At 30.7% G+C, this 17,191-nt stretch overlaps 1 protein-coding gene, 1 long non-coding RNA gene and 1 pseudogene across 2 annotated transcripts; all 3 read left to right on the forward strand.

Annotated features, from left to right (window-relative positions):
* Positions 1-1,565: 1,565 nt before the first annotated feature.
* On the forward strand, positions 1,566-3,363 carry LOC118042831 (replication protein A 70 kDa DNA-binding subunit C-like; annotated as a pseudogene).
* Positions 3,364-3,399: 36 nt separating this feature from the next.
* Positions 3,400-4,701, forward strand: LOC118042794 (uncharacterized). The gene is made up of 2 exons (XR_004686514.2): positions 3,400-3,526; positions 4,497-4,701. It is a non-coding gene; the product is annotated as an uncharacterized lncRNA (long non-coding RNA).
* A 3,606-nt stretch (positions 4,702-8,307) lies between these two features.
* Positions 8,308-9,979, forward strand: LOC118042800 (U-box domain-containing protein 8). The gene has a single exon (XM_035050511.2). The coding sequence runs from the start codon at positions 8,423-8,425 to the stop codon at positions 9,539-9,541; it is 1,119 nt and encodes a 372-aa protein (XP_034906402.1). The 5' UTR covers positions 8,308-8,422; the 3' UTR covers positions 9,542-9,979.
* Positions 9,980-17,191: the final 7,212 nt, after the last annotated feature.

Here is a 17,191-nt window from a genome sequence, read left to right on the forward strand (position 1 = left end):
ATTTGCAGGAAAATGGCTCTACCTATAAAAGAGATTAAAAAATACAACTTATACCCTTCATTACGAGCTAGGGCCTATCGAGTTTGGATTGCTAAATTTAATGGTCAGCCAAGCAGTTTTAATTGTGTTTTTGTTGACAATCAGGTATAATTTATCATGAAAATATAACCACTAATGAATCTTATTTTCTATATATTTAAATGTTTGAATAATGCATGTCCACTCATTTCTGAATATTTTCTTTACTTTGGCAATTTAACATTTTTTTTTTACTTAACCAGAGGTACTTATTTGCTCTTAAGATTCTCTATGGAAAACCAAGTTTCCTTTCCTTTTTAATTCATTACTATAGAACTATAGTTAAGTTCACTACTAAACCAGCAATTACTTATTCAACTTATGGAAAAAACTTTTCAATATTGAAATTGTTAAGAAAAACTAACATGATCAATTTTTAGCATCCATTTATGATTTACAATCAACTTTGTTTTCTACATGCTTAAAAAACCAGACAATCCCCAAGCATTGCATTTGCTTTATATAATTCATAGAAAATTTCATACAGGTCAAGCAAATTTCATTTATTCTATTACTTGACATGATTTAATATAAGAGTTTGAGAAATTTTACGATGCAATCACTGCTAACTACACCAATTACCATGAAAATCTCAGTTACAATTCCATACTAGAGCCACGGTTTACCAGGTATATTACATCCAATTATAAACAAACATTGAGAAGCAACCAACAAGTATATTTATCTTTTATTCTATACATCTTTTATATGCAGCTTTCATTTATACAATGGTTTACGATAATTAATTATTATATATGTGCATCTTGCTAGAAATAATGTTTCACCTTCACCTCAAGACATGTTTGTTGACTTAGAAAATCTTGCTTCAAATTCATAGACTTTATACATAACAACCAATTTAAACATTTTAAGAAATATTAAGACATAAAATCTCTTAAATTCATTATTAAAACCAGTCTTTTAACTTAATGTTCTAGTAGTACCAATACCTCACTTCCAATGTCATCAAAAATCTTCTTGAAATAATTTACAAAACCTTATTACATATTGCATTCAAAATTCTAAACCTTATTACATATTGCATTAAAAACTCTATTCCATTTGGTTGTTGGCATGGTGAACAATTATTTTTTTCATTCCAACGTTAATCTTTTTTTTTTATATAGGGTGGAGCTATTCAAGCTGTAGCTAAAACAAGAGATCTCCCAACATTTGCAGCAACAGTTATTAAAGGAAATCACTATGAAATCAAAGGATTCTATACTTATGAAAACAGAGCAGTAAACACAGTTGCTGCCCATGATGTTGTGATTGATCTCAAATCTAACACAAAGATTACAAGCATTGAAGCTATTACACCTTCTGTTCCTAGATACTACTTTAATTTTATTGATTATGCACATATTATGACCAAGTCAAAAAGCTCTAGAATTCTTACAGGTTTACCATTTATTCATTTAGCCTATTATTAAACATTTCTATTATTGAACTCAGCTTGATAACATCACTTAAAAGTATTCATTCCTGTTTTTTAAGATGTCCTTGGAAGACTTAAAGCATTGCAGCCACTTAAACAAGTTATGGTTCGTGGACAGACACTCGAAAATAAGAGAGAATTCATGCTTGAGAACATTCGGTGAGTTGAAAAATTAAATGCAAATTACCTTACTTTTATCAAGCTTATTGATCAAATTTGTTTTGTATTTTCTTTCAAAGTGGTGAGGAGCTTCGCATAACTCTTTGGGGTGATAGTGCTAGAGATTTTGATGGACTCGCTCTTCATAACTTGCCATCTCCGGTTATCATTGCGTTTGCTGGATTTCGTGTCATGGAATTTAAGGGTAATTTTTACTTCTATTTTTTTTTTCTAAAATTTTTTTTTTAACATTTTTATTATCATTCTGATCCAACTAATTATCCTTTCATTTTATTACAAAAAACTCTTTTGTTCACAAGGAAAACCAAATCTTAACAGTACAGCCGCCTCTCTTTGGTACTTCAATCCAGACATACCAGAATGCTTGGCATATAAACATTTGTAAGTTATTCCAACATCAACCATCTCTCTTATGCTTTACCATTATCAATTTTTTTCTAACTAATTATTTTTTCATCATCTTTTTTAATTGATTGTACACGCAGCTTTGCACAACTACCCGTTGAAATACAACAACTCCCTTCATCATCAAATGTTGTTTTATCGATAAAGGAACAAATCAAAGAAAATAGGAGAACAATACATGAGATTCTTTGCATGAGTCCTTATGAGCACAAGGTTATTTTTTAAACCCTTTTATTATTAGCTTTGATAACATACTTTACCTTTTTCATATAATTAGTTTTTAAAATTTCATCTAACCACACTTCTGAAACATGTATTTCCTTTCCATTACCAGCATCTAAGATTCACATGTCAAGCTTCGATTGTTGACTTTGATTTTCCTAATGGCTGGTGGTATCCAAGTTGTCCAAAATGCAACAAAAAACTTAGTGGGGGCGAAAACAATTACACATGCATGAATCATGATGCTATCACCTCTCTTCCAATTCCATGGTAAGTCATCTAATTTCACAACTAAAGCAATATTAAGTTGTTAAATAAAAAAATCATATTCCTTGGATACATTATCATGCACTTCTTATTAATGAACATGTATTCAATTTTATATTATAGGTTTCGCTTAGAATGCATTGTTACCGATGGAGAAGATGTCACTAATTTTCTTCTATTTGGGAAAACTGCTGAGAACTTTTTTGGATCATCGGCCCACCATTATGTCTATGATAAAAAATTTATTGATCCCTCAGTTCTTCCTCCTGCCATGGCAGCAAAGTTAAACAAAAGCATGATTTTTTAGCTTCGATTTGGTGCTTTCAGATCCATCACCAACAGATGTGAGGTTATCATTACTAATATCTTTGACGACAGCACAAATAAGAGCATCCATCCTCCAGAAACAGCAACTCCAGAAGCTAAATCATCTCCTACATCCAAGACATCTACTCTATTAAGCTATATGAAACAGGTTCTCAAAGCTCCATCAACTCCACAAAATACTATCACACAACTCAGGATTGCTCCTGATTCCTTGGAAACACCACCTCAGAACATATCACCAAACAAGGAAACAAGCATAAACAGTGAAGCACGACGTGCACTTGATTTTGAAGATGCAACACAGTATCTCAGGCAAGTTTACATTTCCCCACACTTTCTTTACATTTTTTTTTCCTTAACACGTGCTAAATTTGATGGTTCTTAACCTGTGATGGTTCTGCCTTGCATCTCTTTAACTCCTTTGGTTACAATAGTCATGAAGATGAGCATGACAAAGCAATTGAAGTCCAAGGAAATAGTCATGAAGATGAGCATGACAAAGCAATTGAAGTCCAAGGAAACCTGGGAAACATAACTACATTTGAGACATTTGATCACTCACTTCCACCTTTGAAAAAACAACGGGCAACATCCTCATCATCCTCGAAGGTTTGATTTTTAGCCTCACATTCTTATAAATCAATTTCTAATTTGTCCAACATGCCTTTTATTTGTTATTTATTTTCTAATTCTATTTTTTTTTATTTTTTTTACATTTACCTATTTCTCTTCACTTCACAGCCTATAATTCATGAGTTCTTTTCTTCTTTACATGCTAATTATAACATTGAAAACAATTCTTAAAAGAGAAAAAATCATTCCCTGGAAAATTTATATATCAATGTTAATACTTTTCATTAAAACCAAAGAATTAGTAAAGGAAATATGTATATTAACAATGAGAAGAAAACATGTGCATATGTTATTTAAACAATTGCAATAAATATGGTTACTTTCTTGGTGAATGTTGTAAATTAAAGTCATCCCAGAGGTTGGGGAACCATGACACCAATTCCTTATACATGATATGCACAATGGATGATCCACATTTAGGCAGGACTGCAAGCCTTCTTTTAGGTGTTGTAGGCTTTGAAAGCACACTATCCAGGCATACACTGCACTCAATTTCTTCACTATGTTTTAATGCCACAAGAAACTTTTGTTTCGTTTCTTCTCACATGATTTCAAATGCTCCCCTCTTTCATCTTCCCTGAAGGAATAATCACAGCAATGTGATGCTGGAGTTTTTTGAGAAAAAAAGTTTTTCCTTTTTTTTTTTAGTTTAGGATTTTTATTGCTTTGAAAAAGGTTTTATAATGACTACATAAATTGTATATACAATAATGTAAAAAAAAAAAAAACATGGTCAATTTTTATATCTTGCTTCATCCACACATTTAAACTTCATCTACTACACAAATGTTCACAGAATTTTCAACCTTCAATTGCATCTATAACACAAAACAAAAAAACCAAAAACATTTTTGTGAAGGCTATTTAACATGTCCAAAAAATACTAACAACAATGACTTGGATTTGTTGTCTTTACATAATTTATTTTATTGTCTTTACATTGCAGAAAAACTAGCAATTCCTCTACAAATGACTTGGATTTAGATTCCTGTAGCAAGAACATGGAGAGGAATCTGGCAGCTTATTTCCACTTTTGATGTTGTTTATAACTTAATCTATATTATCATGACTGTTGCCTCTGTAATTTTGATATAGTTTGAAAACAACAATGTCCTTTAAGTGCTCAGCAATCTAACAGCTTATTTGCATTTTATTATTGTTTATAACTTTATCTATATATATATATTATCAAACCTTTGATACTATACCTAACTGCAGTTCTTTTTATTATTGCTTAGCAATTATTATTTTTCATACATGTTATGTTTATTCTGGTAAAAAACTACATTTTCATTCATAACCTAAAATCGCCCTCAGCAAAGCGTGGGCAAAATAATGATAGTTATAACTATATAAACGGCCAAGGAATTATTAAAATTAGCCACAATATGAATAGGTGACGAAACTCATGAACCACATTGGTTCTTTTTATTATTATTATTATTATTGATTGTCCTTTTTTAATAATGAAAAGGATAAGAATATAGTTGTAATTTTTCTTTCAAGCATGTCGGCTGCAATTTTTCAACTTGTTGTTATCAATTTCCCACCATCACTTTCTTTATCCAGATCAATCTAAGCCATTAATTTCTGTACAACTGTGACAAGATAGCACATGCCCCATCACCTTTCCCTTTCTCTATTTGTGCTTAAGTTTTTTTTTTTCCATGATTATAGGGCCGCGTTAACCAATGTTGTTTTGTTGATTTTAAAAATTGAAATAAAAAAATTAGAATTATTCATGTGATATCCTACTCAAGTTTATTTAGTTCAATTTAATCAAGAATTGACAACCTACTAAATAACTTGGATTTGACCGAGTCAAAATCTAATTATTATTTAAAAAAAAATATATGACTTAGATAAAATTTTAATTCAATAAATCACTAAATTGGCTTGTCTAATCAAGTAAAATTTAATAATTATGTTTTTTTTAGTGTAGTGATTAACAATATTTAAAGAAAAATAAAATAATGATGGTTAAGCAATGGTGGTTGTTTGGAAATTTTAAATCATTTATTTGAATATTAATGTGAAAGGGCATTTGATATTCTTGTGGTTGTGCTACCAAGTGCATGGGAGGCATTGAATTGGAGCGGAAATAACAAATGATTGGTTTTTTTAGGGGAAAATTAATGGGCTATATAATAATTATTTTTTTGTCTTAATGATGGGTTATGATGATATTTACATATAATTTTGTCAACAAAATCTGAGTATTGTTATTTATTATTATTATTATTATTTATTTCAAATGTGTTTTGTGATTAAAAATAAAATGAAGTCAATGTTTTGTTAACCAAGTTTGAATACTACATCAAATTGCATGTGGATTACTAATACAATGTATCCATTTTTTGTTGAGTAATCAACATAAATGCATTGAAAAACCTTTTCACAAACATTTTTAACCAGCTTATTACTAATATATATATATAAATGATATTGTTGATAAGAAAATTCATGCCAAAATTATATATAATCGCCGTATTAGTTTATATATAACATGATGAGCTTGAACTTTTAAAAAATCTTGAGCTATTTTTAAACTTTGATAAAAATGAGTGTTTTCATTAAAACAACAGAAAGGGTGAGAATAAAAAAAAATAATAAAAAAAAAACTATTGAACTTGCCCTTAAAAAACTATTGAACTTGCCCTTAAAGGTAATATGATTTATTTTTTTTCATAGCACGTTAGTCATTTATGAATTGGGCGGGGGAAATACCTTTAAAAACACAAAAAAAATAAAATTAAACTAGTATTCAAGGGCTTTTCAAATATTTTAATTTTTCTAAACATAATAAAATAATTCAATTAACCTTAAAATCAAAGAAATATGAACTAGTTTCCACGGGCTTTATCATATTTTCATCATGGTTTAAGATATTTCATGGGCTGCAAGTTTGAAAAATTAACTCAATTTTGAGAAATTTACTTGAGTTTACTTGTATTTTTTTTTAAAAAAAAAACTTTTATTTTTTAAGTCTCATGCTTTAACATTTATTTAATCGGAGATTGGACTTCATTATTTTTTATTTTTTTTTATAGAATTTTCATTACTTTTGAAAAATAATTTAGGTTATCTTATATTTTTGTAATTTATTGTTCTTTATTAAATTTATTTTTTAAAAAGATTTTTAATTAAATTAAGTCAATTAATTAAATATAAATTTTAAAAACTCACTTTATGATATTTTGATTGATTTGCTAAGGATATGTGCTGTTAAAATTATTACACGCTAATCCAAAACAAATTAATTAGGATAATAGCTTTATTATTTATTAATCTGGATTTGAAGTAATTATATTTATTATATTATCTATAAACAAACTAAATTAACTTTAAGTGAACAAAGATACAAACGAAAATTCAATAAGGATTAAGATGGTGTTCATCCATTCGATCGACAACAACGTTAAGTTATTCAATAAGACCTTAAATATTTATTGTATAAAGGATTAATTGTTATAATATAGCCCGATGTCTATAATAGTATAATAATTATAGTTATTAAACTCAATTTAAATATTGATAATCACAAGGTCTAAGTTACATCCAAGTCATATGTTATGAGTTGGATTAGTTCATTAAAAAAAAAAATCAAAACTACATAGATTTTTTTAAAAAAATCAACAGGATTTTAAATTTAAGTTACGCTAAATTTTTTTTCATCTTTAAATTTAAATTAAATTAATTAATTTTATCCTTAAATATTTAATTAATTAGATTTTAAGTTATAATTAACAATTTAATGGATTATAGATTTGAAAGTTTAACTTAAATTTACAAGATTAATTCAAATTTACAAGATTCACTTTAATTGATTTCAATTTAAAACCTATATTATTAGATTGTATTTGATTAATATTTTAAGATAAGATATAATTATATATTATACTGTGACATAAATTTTTAATCTCTTACACGTTTTCTACTGTTTCCTCTTTAATTATCAGCCATTAGTAAAAGGCAATGGACCGTTTAACAAAGGAGAAAATGCTGTACCTTCCTAAACTGCCCTCATTAAAAGCAGGCCCCCAAATCCCCATTCCACCTTGTTTCCTGATAACTAAACGACAAACCACATAAGATTGCAAAAGGACTTAACCCCATGATGAATCCCTAATTTGACCCTCTATGTCCAGAAATATTATTTGCCTTTTCTAAGTTGGAAGATAATTACAAAAAAGTGCATGTTCGCGATAGAAACTGTTTTTTTAAAAAAATATTTTTTTATATTAATATTAAAAATAAAAATAAATATTATTTTAATATATATTTTAAAAAAATTACTTTAAAAATTAATCATTACTATAACGTTAAACAATCACAAAATCATCATAATTAATTAAAATATATAATCTTATATATGCTAGTTATATTGAAGATAATATATATATATATATATATATACACCCTCTCTCTCTCTCAAGTATATAAATATAATAATTGTTTCTAAATTGATTTGTTTAACTTATTTAATTACTTGAATTTAAAAATGTTATTTATTGTAAATGAATTTATTTATTTACTGTAAATGAGAAATTTCCATCTAAATATATTGTATATGAATAGGTAAATAAATTGTAAGAAATTCTTACCTTCGTATGATTATAAATCAAAGTAGAAAAAAGTAAAGTAAATAAAAAACACCAAAACCCTCGTGAAAGTTTAGATAAGCTACAAGGGCATTAGAGTCATTCAACAAACCCCACCTTACTCAAGAACCTAAACCTCCAAGCCCCCCCTTCCCTCTCTCCTTTATTAAGAGAAACTCACTGAGTCAACATTTCTAGTGGGAGAAACTAACTCAAAAACCCAACCAAACGCAAACAAAACAAAACCCAGTTTTTTTAGAGACACGAAAACATGGCTACACACTTCCCTGATGATTTCAAGTGTCCAATTTCACTAGAAATCATGTCCGACCCAGTTATTCTCTCTTCGGGTCATACCTTTGACCGCTCCTCAATCCAACGGTGGCTCGACTCCGGCCACCGTACTTGTCCAATCACCAAACTCCCCTTGCCTGAACACCCTCGTCTTATACCCAACCACGCCTTGAGAAGCCTGATTTCCAGCTTTACAATCCAAAAATCACAACCAGACCCGAACCCGTATCGGAATCCGAACCCATCGAAGAAACACCAAACCCAGTTCTTAATCTCCGCTCTCGTTTCCCAATCTTCGACTCTGGAGTCCAGTCTTCACTCACTGAGTCAACTCACTAGACTCACCAAGCTTGACCCCTGTCTCCGCCGCCAAATCACTGAGTCTGGTGCAGTCTCAACGATTCTAAACTGTGTCGACTCGACCGAGTCAGAGATCCAAGAGAAAGCACTGGCCCTCCTCCTTAATCTCTCTCTTGATGATGATAACAAGGTGGGCCTTGTAGCTGAAGGTGTAATTGGTCGGGTCATAAATGTTATCCGAGTCGGGTCGCCAAGTTCCCGAGCCATTGGTTGCACAATGTTGACAAGTTTGGCTGTTGTGGAAGTCAACAAAGCCACAATTGGAGCGTACCCGAATGCGATAAAAACGCTTATTTGGGTTCTATATAATGGAAAAGGGCGTGAAGTGAGAGAAGCAGCCACTGCGTTGTATGCGATTTGTTCATTTGTTGATAATAGAAAGCGTGCAGTGGAGTGTGGAGCTGTGCCAATTTTGATGAAAATTGGTGGGATGGGGCTTGAAAGAGCGGTGGAAGTGTTGAGTTTGTTGGTGAAATGTAAGGAAGGGAGGGAGGAAATAAGGAAGGTTAATGGGTGTTTGGAAGTTTTGGTTAAGGTTATTAGGAATGGGAGCGAAAGAGGGGTGCAATGTGCGCTTTTTACATTGAACTGTTTGTGTAGTTTCGCAGAGGAAATGCGTGTAGAGGCCAAAAAAGATGGGGTGTTGGAGATTTGTGTTGGGTTTTTGGATGATGAAAATGAAAAAATTAGAAGGAATGCAGCTAATTTGGTGCAAAATTTAAGTTGTAGGGGGTAGCATGAAGAGATTATAGATGGAGGGTGAAGAGTGTTGGAGGGATGGAGGTGAATTTTGGGGTTTGTTTTGGGGGCATGGATTTATTTGGGTTGTTGGATAGTTTTGTGTACAAAGAAAAGGATCAGAGATTTGATAGGGAATATGATATATGTTTTTTTTTTTTTTTAATAAGTCAAATCTCTGAAATTTAATGGTTGTAGCTGCAAAGGTTTCAAATTGGAAATTTTTTGTCTCCAATCCGCTTTTACTTTTTAACCTTTTTTCTTTCGCTGAAAGGTTTTTTTTTTTTTGGAAAAGGAGTATCTGATTCGGTATTGATATGGCAACTGTTTCTGTTCTGTCAAATACTGGGATTGAAGATAGTTGGAATGCAAAAGGAAACAATGGAATACTGTTAGTTTGTTCTAATGTATTAAATACAAATCCTTTTATGTTGAATGAGTTGTTTTAGAGGGTAGATATGCTGGTTGTTCGTTAAAATATGTTTAATCGGATCCTTTTAAGCTTGAATGAGTGATTTAGATGGTAGCTATACTGGTTAAGTTCAATGTTAATCGGATTTATTTAATCTTGAATGGTTGATTTAGATGGTATTAGTTAGTATATAAAAACTTTGAACTCGTTGGCCATGTTCAACAATTTGCCTCATCTTTGCTGTCATTCCTTCCTACTGTGTCTCCTATTACTTGCTCCATTTTCCTGATTGTACGCTTCAATTTATTCTCTTCTTTGATGTTGCTTGGGTTGCTATTGGTTTTTCACTGAGACTGCAAGTCTATGGGATTGGGATGAACTCTACCTCATATGATAAAATTATTCATTTATGTAGAAAATGACATGTGTTGGTATACTAAGAGTTTGCTCAATACCATAGGTCTTGTGTTACTTTGTTTAATGTATTGTGTAGGTATGAATCTATAGAAAGATTTGATAAGTTGTGATAAAGTTTTAGCTGTGATGTTCGATGTCTTGATTTACAATAGCTCTCTTAGTGATTCTGTTGATTTCGAAGATAGATGTTAAAGTTTTCATGCATTTTTCTTGTGTTCCTAAAGATTTCTGGTTGTTGTAACTTGGTTTTCTCTTAGTCCAAATGTTTTGGTAGAAATGCGGTTATCTGTTGCTCTGTTGTTCACTGATCACTGCCATGCTGTGTTCTAAAGGTGGTCGCTCCAGCATTTCATTCTAGAATTGCCTGCGTTGGGGGAATAGTGTTGTGCTTTTCTCTAATATTGATTAGCAACTGTTCTTGAATGTTCTTTTTTGTCTCACAACTGGTGGTTTAGTTTCCCAGAGCTTGTTTCTAAAGAGTTGCATGCTTTACTCTCCTTGTAATGTGCAATGTACCCTGTTATCTTGGCCAATCAAAGCTATGTGTATATATACTCTTGCATTCATGAGGGAGATGAAGGATCGACAGGCTATCTTAGTGTAGTCAGCCTGAAAGTAAAAAGATTATGGTTGAAAGTGCATTCAATGCCAAAATTAAACTGTGGAAGGTGGTCTGGCTGGATCATCTCTGTCAGTTCTGGGATTTATTCCTTCTCAGGTCAGGAGTCAGGATAGTGTTTGCCAGAATATGGTCTACTAGCCTCAAATGCAGATGAACTCAAGGACCTGTATGTTCTCTTCCTATGTTCAATACAGAAAGCTATGGTACTTTGGCCGGTAAGTTGCAGTTTTGTTTGTGAATCAGACCTGAAACATTTTGGTGAAGTTGGCATCAGTAGGTTGATTGCAGTTTTGATTCCGTTCAAGTCATAAGAAGAAGCAGTAAAGCATCTTAAACTATTACATTCATGAAACCTAGGAAACTTCTTGGTAGCCAATTTTGACTTGTTTTGGCAATATGTTGCAGTGACAAGAGGCTGTTCTGAGTAGACAGCCGGCATAGAACATTGAACAAGTGATTTGTGTCTTTGCGTGTGAAAAGCTGATGGTGGATTGGATTTCTTTTTGAATACAAGATAAGAAGCTTTTCGTGTTTTTTCGTGGTTAATATTTAGGCATGCGTGGATTAAAGTAATTGGTAAAAGAAGCATCAAGCCGGAGTGAATGTCTCCTCCAGCAAGTAAAGTTTAATGCTTTTACTTTGTTTATCTCTCTCTATTGGTGGAATATAAGATAAGGGCCATGGTGTGCTAATAAAAAAACTCCGAACACTATTGTTTTGTCCGAACTTTTCTTTGTCATTGTTAATCTTCTCGTCTTTTTTCTGCCTTGTTCTTGTCCTTACCTGACAAAGACATTCCCCTGACAAAGACATTCCCCAACGAACTACACTGTTAAGACCGATGAAAAAAATAGCAGATTGGATCACAGAAGGGCTTCCCATGGGATTGGAGATTTGAGTGGTCAGTGTCCCCTCAACAGGATGAACTACATGATGGTTAAGTGTTTACTGCCCTTTTTGTGTCAGGAGACATAGGACACATGCTATTACAGTGAGGATCTGCTGAACTGACACATTGTTTGTGATCTGGAGAATACTAATTAATATGTTGGTATTACTTCTTCAAATATTATAACTTGAAGGGTGTTTGTTTCCAGAAAAAATAATCCGCATTTGGAAAAATATTTTATTGAGAAAAATATTTTCCTAAATAATGAGTTTTTCTTTCAATGTTTGGCTATTTTAACTGAAAATCATTTACTAGTTTTTGATATGCGACATCCTCGTCAAATAATAGATCATTTTCCTCTCTCCTTGTTGACAAACAGTGAAAAAACTTCTGATCTCTCTAATAAAATCACTATATTTCTCTAACAAAATTACTATTTAAAACTGATTTCTTGCATGGATTCGTGTTTAAGCATGGTTGTTTATACTAGGTCGCATGTCATGTCCTCAAAGCAGCCTATAGCAAATTAGTTACGAACCTCCTCCTCATGTCTTTTGCTTGTTCTCCCTTCTTTCGGTATCCACCTGATAAATTAACCCCATAAATTAATTAAACCACACAAACCCTAATTACATTTCCACTGATCACATCACAAAAAATCATTTTTACCTCCAGATACTCATAAATATCAGATGCCTTGGTGCACACATTTGGGGATCTTCAGGTCTCCCATCAATATCCCCTTTGAAAATCCCCTCCTTCCTTTAACTTTTCAAAGTTTAAAAGAATGTCTTAAGTTGTTTTACTTGACCAATATTTTCAAAACTCACCAACTGAGGAAAATAATTTTTGGAAGGCAAAAAAGTCAAACTTTCTCTCTGTCTCGAACCGATTTCTCTTCAAAGAAAGGAAGAAAAAAGATAGGCTAAAGAACTTATTGTTAGTAAGCATATCCACATTAAATAAATAAAAAAATAGAACTGAAAGGTATAGAGTTGAGAAAGATATGAAATTTTAATATAATAGCCAAGCTTTTAGGCTCCACCAATCTTGTAAAGTTCCTAACAACTCTAAAAAACACCATTTTAAAAAACTTGAGTTGTTAATCCTTTAGCTGCAAATAGCCTTTATCAGAAAGTGACCCCGGCAAGGTTGACAGCCGTGAGCCTACCATACAGTGACTTTCTTGGTTCTAGATTACTCTGTTCTGGCCTAGAGTTATGTATTTTTTTTTTTTCCTTCCAAGTGCTTTAAACACTAGATCCGTTGCAGTAATATAAAAAAAAATTAAAAAAAATATATGAATTATAAAAAACTATATATGATATTATTATTATAAATATAGCTTGACAAGTTAATTTTAACACTGATCTAACCTTTTACTTAGTTTGAGTTAAAAATTAAATTATGTAGGAGTTGATCTGAAATGATTCAATCAACTTAGCTAGATTAAAAAGATAAAAAAAATAATAAAATTGATAAAAAAAACTTTTTTGATTCGATTTTTTTGTCTAATTCGAATTCAAAAATTAAATGATATAAGAGTTGCCCGACATTACCCATCCAACTTAACCAATCAAATTTAAAGGTAATTTGAAATGATTATTAAAAAAAAATGTAAGAAATTAATTTGAGAAAAAAAAGAGAAGAGAAAAAAAAAAGAAAAAAAAAAGGAACTTAATTGAAAGAAAAAGGAGCTTCATTGTTAATATAAAACAGTGAAGCTCCTAGATGTACTCAAGTTTTTTAGTTGTGTTAGGTAATAGCTCTCGATCTAATTTGTTATATTATTGGGTTAGTCCACACTTTTAGGCACCCGTTGACCATTACCTACTCTTATAATAAAAATACGCTAATTATTAAAAACCAGAAAGGCTATACTTTGGTAATCTTTCTATTTTATACTGTTACAAGATGACTTATACCTTGTTAATCTTACTATTTTCTAGTGTTATAATACGTGGTCCGTTCAATAAATTAATCCGATGATATAACGATTTAGATCAATAAAATAATTAGTTGTTTATTTAAAATAATATTATTTAATTTTTTAAAAAAAGTTAAATTTTAATCAAAACAAACTAACTCATTTATCCAATCTCAAGCCGGATTGAACTCCAAATCAATTCTGTATAACTATGATATTTTGTTCTTTAAGTCTTGCAAATTTTCACCAAATTTTGGTGGCTAACTCCGTCTGTTGCAAAATTGCAGCTCACTAACAACGATGGGCTTGAGATGATAAATGAGATGCCCAATGGCCCAATTGCCCATATCCATTCTCTTGGACCTCTGTCAACCTTAGTCATCTGCTGTGAGTTCGTAAACCCAGCGGCTTTACAAGAATTTGTTCTTGCAAAGTTTCCAAATTTAACAAAAAGAGGTATGGACGTCATGGCAAATCCAAAGAGAAAAAAAGCTTGACATGGTTCAGTTACAGGGTTATTTTGGGTTTAGATAGCTAAACCCAAAATAATTATAAAAAAAATGTTCTAATTTTTTAAAATTAAATAATTTTATTTTAGAAAAAAAAATAAAAATTCTAGGAATTAACTCGATAAAATCTTACTTGAATTTATTAGGTCAATCAAATCACGAGTTGATATTATGAGATATACAAATTTGATTCCTTTAATTCACAGCCTGAATTTTGAAAGATTTGAACTAGATTTTTAAATTTATAGGTTATTGGATGGATATATTTATTTTAGACTTACCTTAATTATTTAAAAAATAAAAAATAGACAAACGTAGAACTATCTTTTGTTATTTATCAAGATTATGGTTTTCTTCAGGCTTATAATAAAATACCCTTATTGCAGCATTCACTTTCTATTACAACTTAGAAGTGATATAACAATTTGGAGAGAATGAATCCACTTCTTACATAAACCAACATATCTCATAATGTCATAATATCAACATGCGGATTAATCAAATGATTATACAGTTTTATGCAAATATGCAAAGAAACTGAGAATTTGAAACCAAGATTTTCTTTTCAAATATTCATCAATTTACGGGGAAAGATCTTAAAATAAAACCCTATCTCCTCTTTTTGTTTTTGGTGTGAATATATGCCACCTTGTATCTTCGATAATCAATTGGGGTTAAAAAAATTATCCCACCTTCTTTCCTACACCTTGACTGTTTTGACGGATCCTTGAAAAGGGTAAAAGAGAGTTCCACATGAAGTTCTAGGTGACAATATCATTCCTTGATGACGCCATTTTTTTGATTTCTTGGAAGAAGAGGAGGATCGATGAGTATGGCCAGAAGCATGCAAACCAACTATGGTGTGTGTGAGTGTGTAATCCATAAAAGGGCAAGAAAACTTCCATGATGCTATGCTCTCAAAGGCCAACACAATACAATTAAAGCCACCCAAAAAGCAAGATTTAAAGCCATGATGGTGGAGTAGAAGGCTCAAGTTTTTTTTGTAAGATAAAAGACATTTGGTCCCCCCCAATCCCCCATTGAAGTAAGCAAATGCTCAAGTGGATATGATGGAGGGGCCATGCTTTTGAGGCATTCGTGGAGCTAAAGCCATTTCTCTTTACTCAATCCGGGAGTGGGGTCCAAACTAAACCCAAGCTTTGCTTTACAAAAAGTTACTTGACTGAACGTTGTCGCAGGATTGACATGGTAAAGCGGTTGAAAGTTTTCTTTTTTTGCTCAAAGTTCTTTTGAATTGAAAAGTCACTAAAATGATTTTTGAATGTTTTTAAAATTAAAATATCAAAAAAACTGAAAAGTGGAAATATTTATTTTGAAATAAAGAATAAAAATATCTATTACATTATATTATTTATACAATATATTAAAAGCCATCAACTTTTTTGTTTTTCTGTTCACTCTATCACAAAAATATTATGAATTGGAGCGGTTTTTTTTTTTTTAAATTTTATTTCATCCTCTTAAACTTTCTATGTTGGGTGATTTAGTATTTTTAAGCTCAAATTAGCTCCCAATTGCATATCTTTTAAAGAGGGAGGGTTTAATTGAAAATAAGGGGACTGGAGTGAAAAATACAGGTAAAATAGAGGGCATGCTTAAAGCTTAAACGAGGATTGTAATTTTTTTTTATGTTATTTATTTTTTAATTTTCATCCTTCAAATATTGTTGAATGTTGTTTTTTCCATTTTTATATATATATTGGAAACATTCATCATTTGCATTGAATTGTGTTTTTTCCATTTTTATTTGTTGTCGATATCTTATTTTCTAATCATGTTATTAAATTAACTGAGTTTTATTAACCCCGTCCAACTTAAGGATCAAAATCTTAGATTTGTTTTCATTTTGAAAAATATTTATATTGTTTTTGACATATTTTCTACAATGAATAAAATAAATAGGTCCCACAACATAACATGAGCCATCAAGCTGGTAATAGTAATAAACAAGAAGAAATAAATTGCATAGTTTTTTAAACCAGGTCTAATTTTACAGGGTGATTTGAGAAATCCAAGATCCAAAGCTTGATTAGAACTAGGATTTTAGTTGATTTAAACAAACATTGACTTGGTAAAATCAAGTTGACCTGACCAAAATTTTTGTATTTTTGGTTGACTCAACCAAACCTAACATTGTAAACCCCTAAAATTATAAAATTACATCTAGAAGGTAGAAAAAGATTTTGATTTGATAAATTTGAATGTAAAAATTCTTAACTTCTTAAATAAATCTCTTTTGGAAATAATCTAAACAAACTTATTTATACTAGTTTTTAAACCTAAATCCTTATAATAAAATGAATCTTTATAGCTAGAATATTTCAATTATCATTAGGATTTATAAACTAAATAAGAAAAAATAAAAATAACTAAGAAAAAAAAAAGAATAAAAACTTCTAAAACCTAATTTAAACATAAACTTGATCTCAATTGATGTTAACTTGCTAATCCTAAAAAAAAAAAAAGAACTAGCTTAATAAAACATATTTTAAAATTTCATTCCAACAAAATCACATAATAACTATCCCAAGTTAAATTAAAGAAAAAAAATAAAAGAGATTAATGTTTTATTGTGGCTGAGAAATATTATTATTGTGATTTTCTCCCTTCGTGATAACAACCAACGAAGTGAATATTAGGGGGGTAAAATGATCCTTTTACAAGATTTATTTGATATTATAAAAAAGGATGGGGATGGATCAGTCTTGTAACATTTTTTGCACAATAAAATAATTTATTTTACCTTTGAAAAAAAGATTTAAGCTGACATATATGAGCTTTTAAGTTTTTTAAATAGTAAAATGTCTAAAATACCTCTAAAAGCAAATTTTATTGAATTGGCTTTCAAAGG

Source organism: Populus alba, chromosome 4 (genome assembly GCF_005239225.2).
Source record: "Populus alba chromosome 4, ASM523922v2, whole genome shotgun sequence".
Classification (NCBI taxonomy): Eukaryota; Viridiplantae; Streptophyta; class Magnoliopsida; order Malpighiales; family Salicaceae; genus Populus; species Populus alba.

Excerpts from the sequence above, each read along its gene's own strand:
- LOC118042800 (XM_035050511.2), top strand. The coding sequence starts at position 8,423 with ATGGCTACACACTTCCCTGATGATTTCAAGTGTCCAATTTCACTAGAA.